The 21,272-nt window shown below is 40.2% G+C and overlaps 1 protein-coding gene across 1 annotated transcript in view; it reads left to right on the forward strand.

The window, feature by feature from the left end:
* Window positions 1-21,272, forward strand: part of LOC113234437 — a 68,711-nt gene that overhangs the window by 29,748 nt on the left and 17,691 nt on the right. Inside the window, exons 13-32 of the mRNA XM_026469747.1 lie at window positions 247-485; window positions 992-1,176; window positions 1,819-2,083; window positions 2,374-2,494; window positions 2,565-2,687; window positions 2,756-2,850; window positions 3,403-6,335; window positions 7,597-7,691; window positions 8,561-8,659; window positions 11,212-11,331; window positions 11,749-11,898; window positions 12,869-13,227; window positions 15,151-15,262; window positions 15,511-15,670; window positions 16,665-16,762; window positions 17,792-17,905; window positions 18,407-18,692; window positions 18,974-19,092; window positions 19,579-19,701; window positions 20,686-20,899. Of these exons, the coding sequence (XP_026325532.1) occupies window positions 247-485; window positions 992-1,176; window positions 1,819-2,083; window positions 2,374-2,494; window positions 2,565-2,687; window positions 2,756-2,850; window positions 3,403-6,335; window positions 7,597-7,691; window positions 8,561-8,659; window positions 11,212-11,331; window positions 11,749-11,898; window positions 12,869-13,227; window positions 15,151-15,262; window positions 15,511-15,670; window positions 16,665-16,762; window positions 17,792-17,905; window positions 18,407-18,692; window positions 18,974-19,092; window positions 19,579-19,701; window positions 20,686-20,899 (6,010 nt within the window). The remainder of the gene's footprint in view (window positions 1-246; window positions 486-991; window positions 1,177-1,818; window positions 2,084-2,373; window positions 2,495-2,564; window positions 2,688-2,755; window positions 2,851-3,402; window positions 6,336-7,596; window positions 7,692-8,560; window positions 8,660-11,211; window positions 11,332-11,748; window positions 11,899-12,868; window positions 13,228-15,150; window positions 15,263-15,510; window positions 15,671-16,664; window positions 16,763-17,791; window positions 17,906-18,406; window positions 18,693-18,973; window positions 19,093-19,578; window positions 19,702-20,685; window positions 20,900-21,272) is intronic.

Consider the following 21,272-nt stretch of genomic DNA (forward strand, 5'->3'; position numbering starts at 1 on the left):
GCGTGCGTGCGTGCGTGCGTGCGTGCGTGCGTGCGTGCGTGCGTGCGCGCGCGCGTGCGTGCGTGTGTGTGTGTCTGGCATCTTACCTATGCAAACAGCTGGACTGATCATAGATCATAGAATTGTCAAATTGAAAAGATAGAGCATTTATTTAGCACATTATATCACAGCAAATAATGCACTGGAAAGTTTGCAAAGCTGAAAAGGATCTGTAAAAGCGCGTTGTAATTGTGAGTGTGGGCGCAGGTGGACATGATCCCGGCGGGCGGCGAGGACGGTCCGGGGGGGTCGGGGCTGTCGGGCTGGAAGGCCCGCGTGGCGCGCTGCCTGGCGCCGCACCAGCGGGCCTCCACGGCCGCGCGCCTCAGCGACATGCGCGCGCGCACGTCGCCCGTGGACCTGGGCGCCTGGGCCGGCTACACGCACCGCTGCGACTGCCTCACGCCGCGCACGCTCTCCGCGCACCAGCGGAAGCAGCTGTTGCGGTACCGCCTTCACCGACCTTCGATTTATAAAAATTGCAACTGGGACGCGACTTTCAAGTTACCATTGCAAAATTTCAATAGTCCGGACTTTTTAGTAACAAAATAAAAAATATGTTAATGGAGTAAATCGAGTTGTACTGTAGGATTACGAGGTGGATATTTACTTTTTATTCTGAAAATTGTTACCCTATGCCGAAAAATTAAAACAGAAGACCAAAAAGTCGGATATTTCCGGATAAATCCGGACGGATGGTAACCCTACTTTCGAGTGATACATGTAGTCTTGGATTCGATCCCTAGAAGGCATAATTTGCGAAAAGAAACAATTGTTTCTGGTTATGGTTTTTTTGGGTAATGCCCTGGAGTGAATTCGGTTATTCTGATACACGAGGACAAAGCACTTCCCTAGCGTGAGACCTAATTTATTTATTTATGTAAATACATATAAAGAACTTTGGTATATAGCCACGACAAGAATTTTGTAATACCATTGGTCAATGTTGCAGAATTTCCTTCTTCGGAATGATGCAAGCGGTGAACGAACTGAACAAGACATCGGAAAAGACAGAGACCAGTCAGGAGCCCATCGAAGAAGTCCACGGCACTCGGGAGATCCAGGAGCCTCAAGAGGCGCAGGAGACCGATGACAAACTCGCTTTGCCTGACGCTGATCCACCCGACCTGGATGACAGTAAGTTTTAATCACATCGTGTGACGCTAAGGGCGCCTTTAAATTAAATGCTTCTAGAGCGCTGCAACGGCGCAACTGTGGTGCTTCAGTCATTTTTAGTTCACTATAAGTTTACTATAGTTCATTTCATATAGCACGATTCCGGTGACGATGTTTGAGATTTGAAGTTTCTGGAGATGTAGTGAGTGATGTAAAATCGAATGAAAAAAAATCGATTTAAATATCTTAATCTTGCATGGAGTATTGCAGTCACCTGTGGGATGGCTCAGCGAAGTATCAACTTGCGGTTTTGATTCAATGGAGCGCAGAGCCTTGAGACTTAATGGCGATGATAAGCTCGAATCTAAACTTCATAGTTTAACCCACCGGCGCAAAGTTGCCCGTCTGTCGGTTTTCTATAGAATATATTTCGGTGAGTGTGCCCATGAGCTCCATCTGCTCATCCCGCCCGCCCCTTTTACCATCGGACATCCAGACGTGCGGCGGGATATCTTTGATCTGGAGCACAGACCTCCCGTTTTGTAGTGTGTAGTGGCATCTGTCCCGAAGTTATCTGGCCATAATACACTGCCTTATCAAATATAACATAAAAACTATATTCCGTAATAATTGCATTCATATTTCTAATAAATGACTTTTTAGTTACAGACTCTGATGCGAACTCCGGCACGGCATCTTTAGGTCTATCAACGTCTTCATCTTTAGACTCGGCATCTGAACTTCTCCTGGCTGCAGCAGCCGCTGTAGAGTCAGGAGGATCTGAAGGAGAAGCAGCCCCCGGTGAACTCTGCAGAACGGTCCGACACCTAATGAGGTCTATAGCGTCCATTGAGAGGCTTATGGATCGGGTATTGAAACACTGCGACGAGTGGCCAGCTCCAACTAATAGGAATGATCACGAGGCGAGGTAAGTCTGGAAGTGAATAATCGTGAGGGTTATGAAAATTGAGTATCTGGTTTCTTAGATCAAAGTTGAGGTTTATGAAGAGAAACAATTTTATATCCTTTGATACATGTGGCATCTTCTCCAAACTTCATTTGATCTAGAGCAGATGCGATTGTTAAAAACTATTTAAGTGGTTTCTTAAGCCAAACGATTCATATCTTTACCAAAACAAATCTATAGCAATGAAGGTTACCGGCAACTCCTAGAAATCAAGTATCATTTCGATTAAAGCGTTTCTTCCTTTTGTTCAGAAAACGCGTGGATATGGGTTTGTCGGAAGTAGACCGAAAGTTGATGGCGATGTACAGACGGCTCCCGGAAGTCCATCGCAGACAGCTGCAGGTGTACCGGAAGCAGAAGAAATTGTCTACGGTAGGTAAAGCGAAGGTGAGGCGAAGCCCTGGGCGCAGCGCGGCCGTTGACCAAGGTGCTTGTCGCGCAGGTGTGCATGCAGCTGGTGGGCGGGCGCGCGCCGGCGCCGCCGCCTCCCGGCTCGCCGCCCGCTGCGCCGCACCAGCCACTGCGGGCGCTCTGCCCCGAGTACCACCTGCAGCGGTTCCGGGAGGTACGCCCCGCGCCATTCGCCCGGCCCGCACATTCCGAGTACGTAGTGATCTTGCACTGTCTGCCCAGGTCCGCCGCAAGGTGATGCATATGAGAGACCAGCAACTCTACTACCATAGGCTACGGATGTGGCTCGAAGATCAGCTACGCCAGGAACGGGAAAGGTTACTGCAATTTCTTCTAAAATTAAAAACAGAAAAGTTGTAGACTTCCAATTAAGTTACGCAACAATATTTAAAATATGTGATAAAAGTTTTTAGGGATTCGTTACGTTTCTTGGAAACGAAACAATTTTTTGATCTAAATCACAAGAAACATCATGTATTTGTTTTTTAAACTAACCAACTTATCCCTTGGTCACGGCTGACAGGTGGTATCCGTCATCAACCAGTTATGTCTAGTATTGATCCGATCCGAAAAAACTTTCATTCACAATGTGTGATAAAGATTTTTCTGAGATTTCTGATAATTCTAAGTCGACCGCACCAGTTACACCACGCCCCCGACCCTCCAAGGACGCGGGACATGACGATAAAGTGAATAATAGCGCGGAAGCGGACGGCTGGCGCAATTATGATTATAAATTGCGCCTGCCCGCTCTCCGCTCGAAAATCTAATGAAGAAGGTTCTAAGGTCGTAAGAAGTCCTTGGAAAACTCCAGTTTCGAAAAGTATTTTTTAAATAAATTATCATATAAACATATTTCTGTCCAACAGCTTACCTGAAAGCAACGTTACTCTAGTAGAAGACTTACCGCGTCGCAAAAGACGTACAGCCAGTCCCAAAGTGCCACGATTAACCTCAGCCTCTAAACGAAAACTCAAACCCGTATCACCATCTATCTCTAAACCTCACAAAATCTTGCAAATGCTTAAAAGCAAAGCGCCACAGAATAGCGAAATAAAAGACGACGAGAAATCCGAAGTGGAACCACCTGAAGCGTTCCCTCTTGAGAAAGAGGACAATATATCCGACACAGAAACGATTGTGGGTGAGAAAGATGACCTATGTAAAGAAATGAAAGAATGTCTGGCTAAATTTGCTAATTTTGCAGTAAATAGTCCCGACGATGATAACCTAGAAGAAGAATATAATACACAGGCTGATGATAAGTTCGAATCCGTAAGTCCTCCGTTGCAAGAGATGTCGCCTACTACTTCGGAACCTATGCCACTGTACAATAGAACTAAATTAGTACCCGTTAATAAAGTTTTTAACCGCGATGACACTAATGGACACAATGAAAATAATGATACTAAAGAAAACGATGACATTGAAAATAGTGAAGCTCAAATTAATGATATAGTTGATGATGGCAAAGATCCTAATATTTACAAATATGTTTCGTTCGGTATTGAAATTAAGAGAGCTATGGAGGAATGTCAGAATATAATCAATTCTTATAATAGTATTAAGGACACTAAGGAAGGGAAGGAACAAGATGAAGGCCCGTTGACTATAGAACAGATATGCGAAGTCATGATGAGTTTGGATAAAAATTCTGCCGAGTTTTTAGACAAAATTGACTCGGATGATCCCATCGACGTAGCTGCTAATGGTAAACTTGCTGAATTAATAGAAAATATGCCACAAATCTTAGCTAATATGCCCGAGATTGCCTCAAAACTATCCGAATTTGCCAACGCGTCGTTCGAGCTACCTGAATTTGCGTCTATTATGAACAGTCTACCTGACGTTAATAACGAAGCTCAGTTAACACCGGAAACGCTTAAACAAATTCGTGAATTAAAATTAAATAAGTCTAGAGATAATATCAAAGTGACTAAGAACACTGCCAAACGTAAAAGTAATCGTAGAATTAAGAACAACATAGATTCAAATGATATCATAGGCACAATGACTTTTGAGCTCGACAGTAAAGATTTAACCGAACTCTTGAAAGATGAAAAGGAGATACAGGCCATGATGAAGAATAAATCTAATAACAAAGAAGAATTCAAAGATCTTCTCTTCTCTATATCTGCTCAAGTTGTTATCAACAAAGTGTTTGAATATTTAAAACAGAATAAAAGCCCTGAATTAGCTAAATGTTTGGAAGAAGATAAAGAACTGTTCTCTCTACCGAAGAGCCGTATAAATTCAGAAATGTATTCAAAGGCGTCTACTTTATTTGATAATTCTGTTAAAGATGCCTTAAGTATGGACGAATTACGAGACCTTGTGAAGTCTAGGTTTAATTCGTGGAAACACTATGTCGTTACAAAATTTAAGAGCATACCAATGGAATTACTCGAGAATGAAATTGAAGCGATGCTGGATAAGTTCTATAGTTACATACAAGATTTAGCGGGTAAACAATGTGTGAATGACAGTGACAAAATTATTGAAAAGATCGACGACCTACGCAAAAATCAAGTCGATAATGATTCAGATACCGAAAGTTGTCCCGCTTCAAAAGAATCTTTAAAACAAATAACCAAACTGCTTAGCACCTCCGCAGGGAACACGTTCGATTTGCTCATTATGAAATTATCAAACATGTCACAAGATAAAAAGTCTACAGTTAAAAGTCTAAAGTTTAAATACATGGATGTGATAAAACGTTGTGCAGATTCCCAACAGTTAGCCGGCTGGATATTATTAGACCCTGAAATTGCCGTCAATGTTATACAAGAACTGACAGGTTTACCAATTAGAAAAACGGAAAGCGTTCCTGATTTTAATTCAATGCCGAATGACAAGAAAAAGGATTACTTCATAGATCGGTTACGAGAAAGTAATAGGAGTTATATGGAGACGTTGCCGAAAAAAGGTTTGACAGGTGATGAATGGCTGGTAATGTTATATAGGTTAGAACAACTTGAGGATAGACTCAAAGACGCCTTTTCTAAAGTTACTGTAACGCCTCCTAAACCTGTGCAAAACCAAATGCAGATTGCTAGCGAAGCCGAAATTCTAGCAGCCAAAGGTCTTAGCAAAATCATTGGAAAAGCTAATGCTAGAGTAGCCAAAAAGGATGCCCCAAAACCGAAGTTAGAAGAAAAGATTATCGACTCACGTAAAGTAGATAATGACGATAAGAAACTGAAAAACGAAGCTTTACTATCCAAATGTGAAGCGATATTGACGTCCAAAGGAGAAAAATCATTACTCGATAGCTTCTATACCATCAAATCTTATATCACTCAAGGGCTGCCTGTACCGGACACTTATAAAAAACACGTGATATCCATTTGTTCAAGTATAGATGCTAAATTGCTTAACGATGAGATGGAAGAGTGCTGTAAAGAGGAAAAACAAGATGATGACAAGGCACCGCTGTCAGTGATTGGGTCACAAAATCCCGAACTTTTGGCCAAATATTCGGCCCAAGCTTTGAGGAATGCAAAGCAAACCTTAAATGCTGTGGCGTTTAAAAACATGATGAAAAATGGACAATCCAAGTCCGAATCAGATACTTGCGATACACCAAAAAGCGACTGCAAATGGACAAATGATTGCATTTGCAATTCATGCAAAGACAGTGACAATTCTGTCTGCCTCGGTGATATTGTTAAATGTTATGATGAGAAAGGCAAGAACGGATTGGAAGAGAAGAAGAAAGAAGTGAAGAAACAAACTGTGCAGAAACCTGTGAAGCCACAGGTCAAGTGCGAGAACAGTACTCATCAACAACATGTTTGCAAAGGTTAGTATATAAAAAAAAGTTTTACACGTAATACATTTCAAATGCAAAATAACAATTGATGCAGTAATATTTCGGGTGAATTTCAACATATATTTGGTAATGGACCGACTTCAAAGTGCCCAATACTTTTTCCCTATAGACCGTGTTTTTTGAAGACTGAATAAAATGACATTTACAGGGCCACCAGTTTTCATAAAATTTTAAATAGTCATGTAGTTGTTGTCGACATTGTTATCGATAGATTGTGAAAGAAGGTAAAATTTTGCTAAAAAGTTTGCGGTAAAACGTTATTCAGTTTCGGAAATAAATTAAAAATATACAATTGATTGCAAACTAACAAACAAAAAGAATACCATTGAAAATGCTTCGATTTGTTATCTTTTTAACGACAAAAAGTTTTCATCAGTTTTCTTAATTGTAAATTAATTTTAATTTCAACATTTCTAAAATGATTTTCTAAATAGTTTTACATTTCTTTTTTATATTTTATACTTCTTTTTATATTTTAAATTTCATTTGCATGTCATAATCATACTCCATACACAATATATCAATCCGCGTTACTGGTATATAAAAATCACAATATGTAAGTACTGCATTTCACAAAGGGTATGTCAATATTTTAATTAATTGTAAATTGTAAATGTAAATGTAATTTTTTCATTTAATATCTCTTATGTTTACTTAACTTGTTACAAATTTGTGGAGGAAATAAAGAATTTACTTACTTACTTACTTACTTACTAATATAGCACGAGAATACTGTGATGAACAACTTATTTTTTTCCATGACCCAACACTATTATAGTCAAAGTCAAATAATTTGATTCCATAGGTAAAATTTTTATACTTGAAAACGTCATTTTTTAATTTATTGCTCGTTCGCGTCAGAGAGTTCTCCCCGAGAAGAACGCGCAAGAAATTCTAGGCATTGCTCTTTTCAAATAAACTTGAATGCTGTGGAATACACTGTGAATCATAATTTTGTGCAATCCAGACTCATGTTGTCTTTCCATACATCTTTATTTAACACATACTCTTCAATTTCGTAATATGACTTTTGAACTAAAATAGTTTTAACGTAAGTTTTAAACTTTGGAAATGATAATATATGCTTTGGAATTTTGTTGTTTTAGTTGCACGGAATCGTGGTACCGTGAGTTCGGACTTAGTTCTAAAGTTAATATTATGGATATCTTTTATCGAGTGAAAAGTGATTATTCAGCACATTATGGTTATTTCGCGTGAATGCGTCCCGCAGGCGGCCATGGCAGCAACGGCGGCAACGCGTGCGCAGGCGACGCGGGCGCCGACCAGCCATGCACCTGCTGCTATTGCACTGTCTTCGGACACGCCGTAAGTACATCCTGAAATTACTGGTTTTCCTGTTAGGTTCAATTTATAATGGAAGATAATTTTTGTGACCACAGCATAATGAAAATTATTGCAAACGTGTCACGTAGAAACTAAATAAGAGCCAAAAAACAAAGTCGCGTGTTATCCAGAGAATTATCGCACAGTCTTGGGAATTGTGGCAGTTATTAAGTCGGTTAAAAAGTACTAATTTGTACTTTTTAACAGACTTCAAAAAAAGGAGGAGGTTTCAAAAAAAATTCTGTCGTATTAAGATACGACAGATTTTTTTTTGTATATCTTACGCGATTACCGGGCATTTGAGAACCGATTTCGAGGATTCGTTTTTTGTTAGAAATAGGGTACGTCACATGTTGTCATTTAAATTTAAAGAAAATATCCCACCTCCAAGGGTGGCAAACTAGGGGATGAATCCGGTTTCGCGCACTCCTGTAACCGATTTCAATAAAACTTGGCAAATAGATGTAATTCCACAAATTTTTGAGGCCGAGTTTTTTTTAAATAAAAAAATTACAATTACTTTTTATGAAAACCAAATGACGGGACGAACAAGTCGTGCGCCTGGTGGTAAGCGACACGCCTGTCCATACCACTTACAATGCCATTTACGAACAGAACCTGAGGAGCACTGCCACTGCCCACGGCACCTTGAGACATAAGTTGACGAATCCCACGTGCCTGTAATTTTACCGACACCCTTCAAAATCGATTTTTGTTATATATTTGTTTATATTAAAAAAATGCGTTTATATTTAATCCATTAAGCCGCCTTGTTTTTTACTTCGTATTCTTCTTTCGCTATTTTCACACTTTAAAACAAATTTGTACTCATCATTTTTATTAATTTTCAGCCGCCATTAACTACGCCCGTGCCGAGAAACTTTAACGAGACCCGAGAAAGACTGCGCTCCATTCTCAATAAGAAGAAACAGAAGTGTAAAACAGCCAATGTGAGTTCTTTTTACACATATCAAAGTGCACCACCAGTGGAGCAAGAACAAATCTCCCATCAAGCGGAGTGACAGTCATGTCTTTTTTGAAGATGGAGTAAATATAATAAATCATTTATTTGGCATCCAGGGCCCACTTGTTAGTAATTACAGACAATTCTAACTTACGACTAAACAAAAAAACAAATTATTACGCTCGAGGCGCCGACTACCCCATCACCTCGCCAGAACCTGGATGAAATGACGAACCACCGGCGCATCGAGCTTAGCCGGAAACGTTTTCAGGACGCTGTTAGGACTAGAACGCAGTCTATTAGTGACGTCGTCTTTTTTCACATCACAGCAAAAAAAGTCATCAGTTCTCTTGACGAAACATCGACGTTGCGCTTCTATGTGGCGATAGTGCCAACAGCACTCTGAAACCGTTATTATATTGAACGCGCAGGTCGCCGAGTGCCTTCTGCGTATAGTTAACCCACAGACCACCCGTATAGAAGCATAAATTCCCGTGTAAAATGACAGTTTATTACGCAAAAGTGTTGCTCGCTTGCAAGCGGCTAGTGATTGCTGTCGATAAATATTCTATCGACTAACGATTGTATGTAGGTCGCGCTTAAATAGTCGAACTTGTTTCATTTCAATTCTCATGGGCCCATTAACTAAATGTTTTTTGTATTATGATCAATAAAAATAAAAGATATAAACTGTCCATCCATTTGGGAGCTGCGATGCCACAAACAGACGTAGAGACTCACAGATAAAGGCGTCAGACTTATTTATATCTCTCTTTTATCCGGATCAGTGTTAAGAAGTCAATTGTTGCGCGACCACTATAGTCTGTCATTTTGAAGACTGAGTAAAATGACATCTGCAGGGTTGCCAGTTTCTTAAAATTTTAATTAGACGTGTAGTTGTTGTCGACAGTTTTATCGATAGATTTTGAAAGAAGTTAAAATTTTGCCAAAAATGTCTGAATTACGAATATTTCGACTTTCTAATGTTTACTAATTGCGTTATTGCCTTCTTTATTCATATTTTAACAGTTGGCCTACTAGTATCGAAACCAATTCTTATACATATACATTTTAACAAGAACGCCTGTTTTTGGATTTCATCATTATCTATATAGAATTAAAATGAAAAACTTATTTTAAAGAGTCCTCTTTGTATTTTTAATAAATGTAATTATAAAGGCAGTATATATGAACTCACAAAAATTGACAATTCAAATGAACCTATGCCCAACAGTTGGGCGAATAATGAACCGATGATGATTCAAATGAAACAAATTCGACTATTGCATAAGCGTGACCAACATTCAGTCGATCGTCGATAGAATATTTACCTGACTGCAATCACTAGCTGCTCGCAAGCGGGCAAAATTTTTTCACAATGATCTGTCATTTTACTCCGTCTTCAAAAATACCAGACTATACATATGCAAATCCGCGCTCTGGTTAATATACAGGGAATTCCCTAATTTGAGAGCAGGTGATTGGTATGATTGCCTGCCACGTTAACATTTATTCTCTTTTATTTATTATCGCCACGCCTAAGGTTCTATTATAATGTAAATTACATATGTGGCATTCTTTTCAATCACAACAGCTTTTAATAGAGTATCTTTCTTCGCATATACTTCTTCCAACTTCATTCTACTTCATAGGACTACTACTATCATTGCCCTAAATAGGCCTTGACCTCATTTCGATCCTCTGGATCTGGACTAATCTCTGATCCTTACGATCGGCCTCCACACACACCCCTACACCCCTTCTCTGCCAACTCATGCCCCGTTATACCTTCAGTACAAGTGGCGGGTTTCATTCTAAATCTGTTACTTCTTCGTCATACTCTATCTTCAGCCTATCTAGACAACAAATATTGTATCTAAGTTAGTAATAAGCATTGTGCAAACTTACCAACTGTAGTGCCGACCGACCAGTGCACTCCCAGTAGACGCCTAATATCTCACCATCAGAATTTAGGATGCCTGGACTGCCGGGCTAGTTCCCTACTCTTAGGTATCATAATAGACTAAATTTGTTAATGCTGATGTTACAAACTGATCACCTATGGATCAGAAACGTGGTCCTTCACTATGGGCGTCATAAGAAGGCTCAAGGTCACTCAGCGGTCAATGGAGAGAGCGATGCTCGGTATTTCCATACGCGATAGAATCAGAAATGAGGAAATCCGTAGGATAACTAAGGTAACCGACATAGCTTGAAGAATTCCTCAGCTGAAGTGGCAGTGGGCGGAGCACATGGCTAGAGATCCGATGGCCGTTGGGGTGGAAAGGTTCTTCAATGGCGACCGCGCATAATGATGGCGATGATTATGATGATATTCGGTTATTTTCGGTGATAAAATTGTTTTTATCATATTATTATGTATGTTAGTCTATAAGGTGTGTGTTTTATGGGTCTTTTGTAACCTGAAAATAATTAAAAAATAAAAATATTACAGAATTAATAGTAATCGCGACTGCATTGTTAATTTATATTGTCTTTATTATAACATTGCTTATGAAATAAAGTATTTGTCACCAGGGCGACCAAGAACCGAAGTCGCCAGCGCCCCCTGCCCAGCAACCGGTTGAAGCCAGCCAGCAACCGCCGAAACCGAAGCAGCCGTCGCCGCAGCAGCCGATCGCACAGCCACAGCCCCCGGTGAGTCCGTAACTACACAAAGTCGTTACGTAATACGACAATCTAATTCCGTTTCGACTTTATAATATTGTTAAGTTATAATTTGTATTTATATTATTAGAGCTTCTTATGAAAGAGCTCGCTCAGAGAAGTATTGTCACCATACCTATTTCTGCAGCCAAGCGGTATGGATAACCATCCCGCTTACCACCAGCACGACCTCTTCGTCCTGTGACTCGGTATCATAAAAAAATACCTCCATTTACGTCTCATGCACCCCCTATTTTTTTCACTGACATGGAGTACTTATAGGTTGGAATGGACCCCTGGGGATCGACGCCACTTTGATAATCGTCTCTGATGTTATAAGATCACAATAATGACACGTAGATCACCTTAGAAGGTTACACTTGAAAACACGTCGAACGCTTGTCTCAGGCGCTGCCGAAAACCCTACCACCGGCGCTGAGCACTGCTCAGGCGCAGGCGATACAGCAGAAACGCGCCGCGGCATTGTTGCAGCAGCAGCAACTGGCCGAAAAGATGGCCAAGATGGTTGTCACCGAGAAACCAGATAACAAACCTAAGGTATGTTAAATAAAGTGACAGTAACCGTTTTTCGACTGTGTGACATTGAAGAACTGTCAAATTTGTAACCGACTTAAAAAAAATGAGGAGAAGGCTTTTGTGAACCGATTTAATGATTCTTTTTTTTGTTCGAAAGTGGTTACCTCAGTTGAGTTGAATTGATCGTAAAGAAAATATTCCACCTCTAATTCGCCGACACCCGATTAAAAATCGGGACCCGACAGCCCACTAGTCGGCTGTAAGGGTGGCAAACTAGGGGATGAATCTGGTTTAGTGCACTTTCCAGTAACCGATCGTAATAAAACTTGACAAATAGATGTTTCACGAACTTTTGAGGTCGGTTTTTTTTAATAAAAATTTACTATTCAGTGTTTTATTGAATGTCAGGACGTTTCACTATCATGATATTCAATTATTTTTTGTGAAATTACTCCATTAGTTTGTTATAATTATTAATACAAAAATTATTAATACGACTGAATTCGAACCGACGTCTTCTAACAAACCGTTCCAGACGCTATGCCAACTAAGCCGTATCGATGGATTTTTTTCTAAGGGTTCGATCTTTGTATTAATAATTGTAATAAATTTACGATTATTAGAGAATTATTTGATTAACTTTTTGCACTCGTCCATGGTAATAATTTAATTATAATAATATTAATATGCCAGTCTACCTACCAGACTATGAGTACCAGAGCGACAGAATTTATCCAGAACACCCAGAAGCACTTTAGACTTTTCTAAATTGCTTCTGAGTGCAACTTAATTTACATTTATATAATAAAACTTTTTTATTTCCTAAATTGGTCCTAACGGGAATCGAACCCAGGTCCTCCTCACAGTGCTAACCGCTGGGCAATTTAGGTCGTCGTAAATGTAAATTAAGGGGCAATACTGATGTAGACATAGCTTTATATCTGCAGAAAAAAGATCATACAATCCATTTCATAAACAAATGTTCTTCTAGGTCTTACAACGCACTGTGCCTGTCCAAGTCAATGTTCCGCCCGTCCTAAAAACAGAAGGTAAAGTGAATCCAAACGCAATGGAACAAATTCGGCTGCAACAACTGAAACAACAGCAGTTACAGCAGCAACAAATTCAGCAACAACAGCAGATACAGCAACAACAACAAATACAACAGCAACAGAAAAAACCAGAGCCGATATACGACTTGCCGATACACAACAAACCGACTTTGACGCCGCAACAACAGCAGCAGATACGACAACAACAATTGCAAAGGCAGAGTCGACCACAGCAGAGAGCTATCTCGCTATCTAGTAGAGATACTAGCGTCTTCTCTACATCTTCTGGCTGTGATGGGTAAGATTTTAATACACTACTATAAAACAAAAAACCGTGATAGTTACAACAACAAAACGTTAAATCAGTTTTTCCATTGACTTACAAATAAATGGACGACGGGTCTAATACAAAAACCACGAAAAAAATGTCCCAAGTCAACCTATTCGAAATTTAAATTGTAATGTCATCGCAGTATCGCGCTGTCAGTAGAACAAATGAAGACTAAAGCGGAGTTTGGCGCTCTGTATACGATTTTAGCGCCTTACAAGTGCGGACACTTTTTAGCGCGGACCCGACGTCCATATAATTGTAAGTCAATGAATTTTTTTAATAAAAATCCCGAAATTGTGTACAAGTTATAAAAAAAATCCTAGCTCATTTTAATAAAGTTTATTATAAGATCAATGGTTATACAGATGGTACAATCGCCTGGTACAGTTCCAGCCATCGAGTATATAACCAGAAATAGAGACGAAATAAGGGCCATCCAGCCCTGGCAACTCATCAGGCAAATGGGCCTTATATCAATTTTAAATGTTAACAATAAATGTTAAAAATATCAACTCTCGTTTGCACTGAAATGGCAAATTAGAAATCTGAAAAAGTACAGCGCCATCAACTGACCAGTGTGTACGTCTCCGTGTATTCCAAAAATATTCTGTATTTATTTTTAATAAAGATAATATCTCTAACAATGGTGTTCTAAAACTGTTCCATTCGGTGGTGTAGGGAAAACAGCAAAATATTTAATTACAAAACAAACGGTATCACATTTCATCGGTAATTAAATATTAAATGTGTAATTTTTCAATTTTCGTCCATTGTAGCAAAGGTCAAGTTAAACTGGTCGATTTGAAGTGAAACAGTTTATGACACCCGTCAATTGTTTCGATTTCGAGCTGGCCAATCGAAGCGCAGTTGCCACCGTAATGATTTGGCAGAATAGTTTTCAAACAAAGTAAATGACATTTCGTCTCTATTTCTGGTTGTATACTGCTTCCAATTATTCACCGTAAAAGAAAAAAACAATCTCAGTACAGGTCTCCTACTCGGGGTCTACTCTCGATCTCCGTCCGACATTCGTCCGAAACAATTACTGTCAAATAAGTAATATTCGACAAAATTAAATGACAAGTATCAAGAATGTAGCTTCTTTCGCATCACGCGTCTTTTCATTTGGTCAAGTATTGCTTATTTGGCAGTAATTGTTTCGGACGGATGTCGGACGGAGATCAAGAGTAGACCCCCTGAGTACTAAAAAAACCGACCTGAAAAGTACGTGGAATTACATCTATTTGCCAAGTTTTATTGAAATCGGTTACCGAAAGTGCGCAAAACCCGATTCATTCCTTCAAAGTGACAGGACAACACTGTCGCTTTGAAATGAAATAGTAATATAAATAAAATATTTATATAATTTAAAGCAATATTCAGACAATATTATGTTGTCATGTGCGATGTATGAAAATTTAGGTTATGTTAATAAGAATGCCATTTTGTTTTTTAAATAGTGATATACTAGATATAACTGATTGTTTTTGACAGTTGTCCTCACAAGGTCATACATTCAGTTAAGGGGAAACGGTTATATAAAAAAATCGGTTGGTATTGCCATTTACGAGGTTTAAAGCGAAATAAAACTTTACTATAAAATCCATGGTATTGAGTAACCCGTTTAGCTCTTGCCGGTCCCGGTTTTTAATATTTGAAATATATGTTGTAAATGATAAATGTGTACAAACGTTTACTTACAAGGAGAGTTTTTTTACTTATATTCATCTTAAGGGAAACTGCCTTACGGAATTGAAATTAACGTGACAATATCAAGTATAATTTGCTTACAAGCTACGAAGTAAAAAGTATTTTATTTAAAGACCAAAGTTACAATATCTAAGTCGGTTTTTTTCCACGTCAAAGCTAATAGAATATATTACATCGCAGCACCGAAGACCCCCGCGACCTGGACGCGCTGCTGCAGTACATCGAGGGCCCAGCCAGGCACATCGACCGCGGCAAGAAGCGTGCCAAGAAGCAGCGCCAAAAGGCCAAACGGGTGGGTGTTTGTGTGTGTTTTTGGGAGTGGGGCCGTGGTGTGACGATAGGAGAAGCATGGTAACTCTGTACAAACTAATAGCGCGGTTTGTATGTGTGCGCGACTGCCTCGCGCCGTGTACGGATGCACACATTCGCATAATAATGAAAGGCGCGTTGGGACGACCAGTGGCAACGTGAGCGCATCGCGTGGTTATGCGAATGTGTGCTACGTTGGAATGGAGTTACCAAGGCTGTGCGCGTGCGCAGATGGAGGCGCGGCTGGCCGACGAGCGGTCGGCCGTGGCCGAGGCGCTGGGCATCGCGCGCGCCACGCTGGAGGCGCGGCGGCAGGCGCACCTGGCCGCGCGCAGGCGCCTCGACGACCTGCGCAAGGCGCTGCACCACCTCAACAAGACCAAGAAGAAAGGTGAGCCTGTCTTATGCTATCTTAAAGTACAAAGTTACTGAAATGCAAAAAATGCATTGCATATACAAATTTTGCAGGCTGATTTCACGTCACATTTCTTTCATATTCCCCACCTATTCTTAAAGTAATGCCTCCAAATTAACACCCCTGATAAGAAATTTAAATAAATAGAAAGTTTTGCCATCGCCTAAACAATCACTCTTTATAAGATACGAGTTTGAAAGTAAGGCATCGAAATGTAATCAAATTACACATATCAAAAATGTCCAGGGATCGAGCACGGTCTTGCTAATTACTGAAAATCAGGTGTTTTGACGACTTTTTTGCTCAATTTCATTTTGAAAGTCAAATTATAAAATTGACCAAATCACTGGTGCATAACCTATGTTTATTCCTTTACAAATCCAATATTTCGGATCGGTAATGTACATACGAAGAATAATCTAAGTCCAGAGTACTAAAAAGACCGACCTCAAAAGTCATGCATCCCCTAGTTTTGCACTCTTAAAGTATGAACATTTTCTTCAAATTTAAATGAGACCACTACTGACCCTCTTTATAACGAAAAAGAATCGTCAAAATCGGTTCACAAACGCCGTAATCGGTTCACGTACGAGTTATCGCGTAACGTGTATACAAAAAAAGTCGTATTGAGAATTTCCTCCTTTTTTTGAAGTCGGTTAAAAAAATGCTGATGCCCCACTCTCGAAGCGCGAAATCTGTATTTGACTTACAGAACTAATTCTTGAAACTACTACTTGAAAGAATACTCTTGCAATCTGTTAACGAAAAGATCTTTCGTCTAAAAAAATATTTTTTATGTCGTTTCGTATTTACCAAATTCCGTCGTATAATGTTTCTGCCCACGGTTTTGGTCAGAAAGGGGTTAAAACCTTGGGTAAATACACGGTTAATACCCGAGCAGATTTATTCTGATTAATTCACTGCCCATCTCTGTATATATCCAATTTAAAAAAAAACGTTCCATTTGCAGGCAAAAAATCTAAATTAAATCCCGCGCAACAAGGCAAAGTGCAACAATTATCGGAACAGCTTGCGGAATTAACGACGCTCATCACTACACAGGGCAAGGTAAGCGAAGTGGAACCCAATTGCATACATTTAAAGTCGGTTTTATAATACTAAGAGGTGGTAAGCGACACGCCTGTCCTTCAATTCAAAGTGAAACTTCAAGTATAAAATTTTGAAATACATTCCCTAGTGGCGTTGGTTACTTTGGGGTACTGTGCACTTTCAACCTCATGACATTGTTATTTTGGGGCATCATGCACTTTCAAGTTATAGGCGTTAGTTGCTTTGAGGTTCCGTGCGCTTTCAAGCTAGGGGCATTGTGCACTTTCAAAATAAGGACATTCGTTATTTTGGGGCAAAGTGTTTTTACAATTTCTAGACAATGTTGTTTTGGAGCATAGTGCACTTTCAAGCTATAGGCGTTAGTTGCTTTGAGACTCGGTGCACTTTCAAGCTATGGGCATTCGTTACTTTGGGGCATTGTGCAGTTTCAAGATAAAGGCATTCGTTACGTTGGGGCACTTTGCACTTTCAAACTAGGGACACTAGTTGTTTTGGGGCATCATGCGCACTTTCAAGCTATAGGCATTAGTTGCCTTGAGACTACGCGACTTTCAAGCTAAAGGCATACGTTACTTTGTGGCATTGTACACTTTCAAGATAAGGGCATTCCTTACCTTGGGACACTGTACACTTTCAAACTAGGGACACTAGTTCTTTTGGGGCATTATATGCACTTTCAAGTTATAGGCATTATTTGCTTTGAGACTCCCGTAACTCTCAAGCCAGTGGCATACCACTTTGGGACATTGTGCACTTTCAAGATAAGGGCATACGTTACCTTGGGGCACTGTGCACTTTCAAATTAACGACATTAGTTGTTTTGGGGCATCATGCACTTTCAAGCCATAGGCATTAGTTGATTTAAGACTCCATAACTTTCAAGCTAGGGACATGCGTTAGTTTGTGGCATAATGCACTTTCACGCTAAAGGCATCGGCATTGGTTACTTAGTTAATGGATTGAGCTGATAGAGTCTCACCCCTTAAAATATCGATAATTTTACACTCTTTTACGTCATGATTACAGGAGGTCCACGAGTACGAACGCCAAGTGAACGAGTATTCTGACAGACTGCTACTAGTCGACCAGGAATTGACTGAAGCCAGGGCGGTGCTGGGAAAGCCTGTGGAACCCTCGCCGGTAAGCCTTAAATAGAACGTATAGTCGCTTGAGATATAGTTATGTACAGGCCTACCGCTTAATCGAGTCGGTTCCTGAGGCAGCTGCGCGGTGCGGAAGGGGTGACAGTTTACATAACAGTTATAACAAGTTGATTGAACTGCATCCGTGGCCGAACGGTTACCATGCCACGCAGAGGTTCCAGGTTCGATTCCCGAGACGGGAGAAATATTTGTATGGCCTACATTTAATTCTCTCGTGAGTTTGGGTGTAATTTGTGGTTGTCCGCGACACTGGGTTTCCCTGTGGGGCTATGTTGAGTGTACGTTATTATTATTAACCTGCCCAATGGCCTGTGTTGTATGGCCTAAACTCTCACCTGTGAGGAGACCCGTGTCCAACAGTGGGACGTATAAATTGATTGATGATGATCAAACAAACCACTTTTGGAAATGTAATTTATATTTAGAGTAGATGACTTTTTGTATGTTGTAGCAATATTGAAATGTTATTTGAACCCAGATGGAACAAGCGATGCTTCGCAAGCAGCAGCAGCATCTGCAGCAGCTGCAGCAGCGGCAGATGGAGCACGAACGGCAGATGGAGCACGAGCGGCAGCTGGAGCAACAGCGGCAGGCGGTGCTGGAGCAGCAGCGGCTGATGATGCAGCGGATGGAGAAGCCGGCGGGAGGGGGACTTGTGCGCGTGCGCCGCCTGCCAGGCGACGGCGCCGTCACGCTCTCGCTGAAGGGGCACGACGCAGACACGCCCTTGGCTCAGCTGCTGCATAACAACCGGCATCTCACCGGTGAGTATCCAGAGAGAGGTTAAACGTCAGCTAGATAAGACTGGTTAGTCTGCTAACAGATTGCCTGCATGTACGCAGTTAATGCATGAAGTCGTAATCAACTTCATGCAGCCGAGACCACGACTGCATGAAGTCGGTTTCGGTGTCGGTTTCGGAGTAGGGATACTCTTAGGTATCATAACAGACTAAATTTATTAATACTTGATATTACAAAACTAATACTAAAGCGCAACTATAGTGTTCCGGTAGATCCGAATACTTTAATATATTTCTTATTACAGTTTTAAATGTATGCGAAGAACCTTCGACGCCTCCGAAGCCCAAAGACGAGAAGAAACAAACCTGGGAGCAGGCGCTAGCACACATCAACCAGATCGCCAAAGGCACTGGAAAGGAAAAGGTAAGTCACTTTATACCATTCGTAATCAGTTTTTGTGATTGGCTGTTTGAATTTCGTGAAGCAATGTGATTGGTGTCTGCTTTACGCTGTGATTGGCCAGTTCAATGAAGCCGGATTGGCCAGTTTAAATTTTCTGCTTCATTCTTAACGTAAATCATTGTTACTCAAAATTAAAAAGCTGTGCTATAGGAACGACACAATCCAAAATTAATCATTCCAAAATTAACCGTTTTATTGTCTGTATTAACGTTATAGGCAATAATATTGTTATCATGTGTGGCTTCAATTTCTAAAATAAGACTTAACTTGTCACAACGTTTTTTACAAAGTGTGTTTTTGCACAAAGGACAATGTTGGATACTGCCTCGCCACTAAGAAGGTTTGAACATTGTCCTTTGTTTTTCTCATTAAAACAAAAAGTATACTCATAAAATACTGATTAATAAAAACATTGCATGACTAACCAAACATATTTATTAACTACAGAAGAAACAAAAGGAAGTTCATGTAAAGTTGGAGAAGCCGAAGGAGCAGCAGCGGTCACAATCTTTGCCTGACACCACGCAAACCCTGTCCAAGAAGCAACGGAAGCTGCTTGCTAAGCAACAGGTACGGTCCTCAAATTCAAGGTCCCAGAGAGACAAACAAACGCGTGCTGGGTGCTTCTTCTTGTTACTGTATCGAGCGGGGTTGATGCGACTTAGCATCCGCAACCGCTTCTGCATTCATCGATGCTGATATTCATTGCGGATGTTCGAGTCATGATATGACTAAAAGCATCGAGTGTATAACCAGAAATAGAGACGAAATGTCATTTAATTTGTTAAATCATTACGTTGGCAACTGCGCTCCAATTGGCCAGCCCGAATTCGAAACAATTGACGGGTGTCGTCAATTGTTTCACTTCAAATCGACCAGTATTAACTTGAGCTTTGCTGTAATGGACGAAAAATTAAAAATTACATATATCATTACCGATGAAATTGGATCTTTTGCTGTTTTTCCCACACCACCGAATGGAACAGCCCCCCATAGTTAGAGATATTATCTTTATTACAACAAATACAGAATATCTTTGGAATATATGGAGACGTACACACAGGTCAATTGTTGGCGCTGTATTATTTCAGCTTTCGAATTTGTGATTTCAGTGCAAACGAGAGTTAACATTTAAAATTGATATAAGGCCCATTTGCCTGATGAGTTGCCAGGGATGGATGGCCTTTATTTCGTCTCTATTTCTGGTTATATACTCGATGGTCATACTCTATCTTAAGGTTGTCTAGATAACAAATACTGTTTCTAAGTTAGTAATAAACATTGTGCAAACTTACCGACTGTAGTGCCGATTAACCACTGCACTCCCAGCAGACGCCTGATATCTCACCTTCAGAATTTGAGACGCCTGGACTGCCGTGTTAGTTCCCTATTCTTAGGTATCATAACAGACTAAATTGATTAATGCTTGATATTACAAAACTAATACTGAATAGCGACATAATTTGTAAGGCAGATTCCCCTGAGAAGAATGAGTAAGAAAACATAAGTAAATAAAGTTTTGTAATTAATTTTGTGTTTCTTTATCTTCTTCAGGCTGAAGAAGAGGAAAGAAGGCGCCAAGAATCCGAGGCCAAAGCTAAAAAAGCCGAATCAAAAAAGGCCGAAACGAAAGAGGTTAAGAAGCAAGATAAGAGGGCCGAAAAGAAGGCTGAACCTGTTAAGACGAAGAAAAAAGATGAGAAGAAGGAAGCGAAGAAAGAAAAGGCTCCAGAGAAGAAGGGAAAAGATAATAAGCAGGAGAAGAACGGTAAGTTTTGTTGTATAGAGATGGTTTTTATTATCCGACAGAGAACTAAGCTGGTACAATAAGCATGAAGTAGCGCTGGGCTGGCCATATTTGTCGAAGAACCGTTAACCGATGGGGGAAGCGAGTTCTTGAGTGGAGACCACGGTTCGGCAAACGATATCGTACGATTTCTTTTAATTTTTATTCACAATAACCGAATCGACCGTCAAAATTCATATTCGAAACCGAAACGAAATGACGTCACACCCGTACAATTACTCGAAGTTCTCGACCGGCAAAGGCTACAAACGTTATTCAGAACACAGTTATCGAATTAAAGTTACCGAACGTCCTATTGTTTACAAAGCATGAATGTAATACGGAAATCTCTTAT

Source organism: Hyposmocoma kahamanoa, unplaced genomic scaffold (assembly GCF_003589595.1).
Source record: "Hyposmocoma kahamanoa isolate Upper Pololo Valley unplaced genomic scaffold, ASM358959v1 84, whole genome shotgun sequence".
In the NCBI taxonomy this organism is placed as follows: domain Eukaryota; kingdom Metazoa; phylum Arthropoda; class Insecta; order Lepidoptera; family Cosmopterigidae; genus Hyposmocoma; species Hyposmocoma kahamanoa.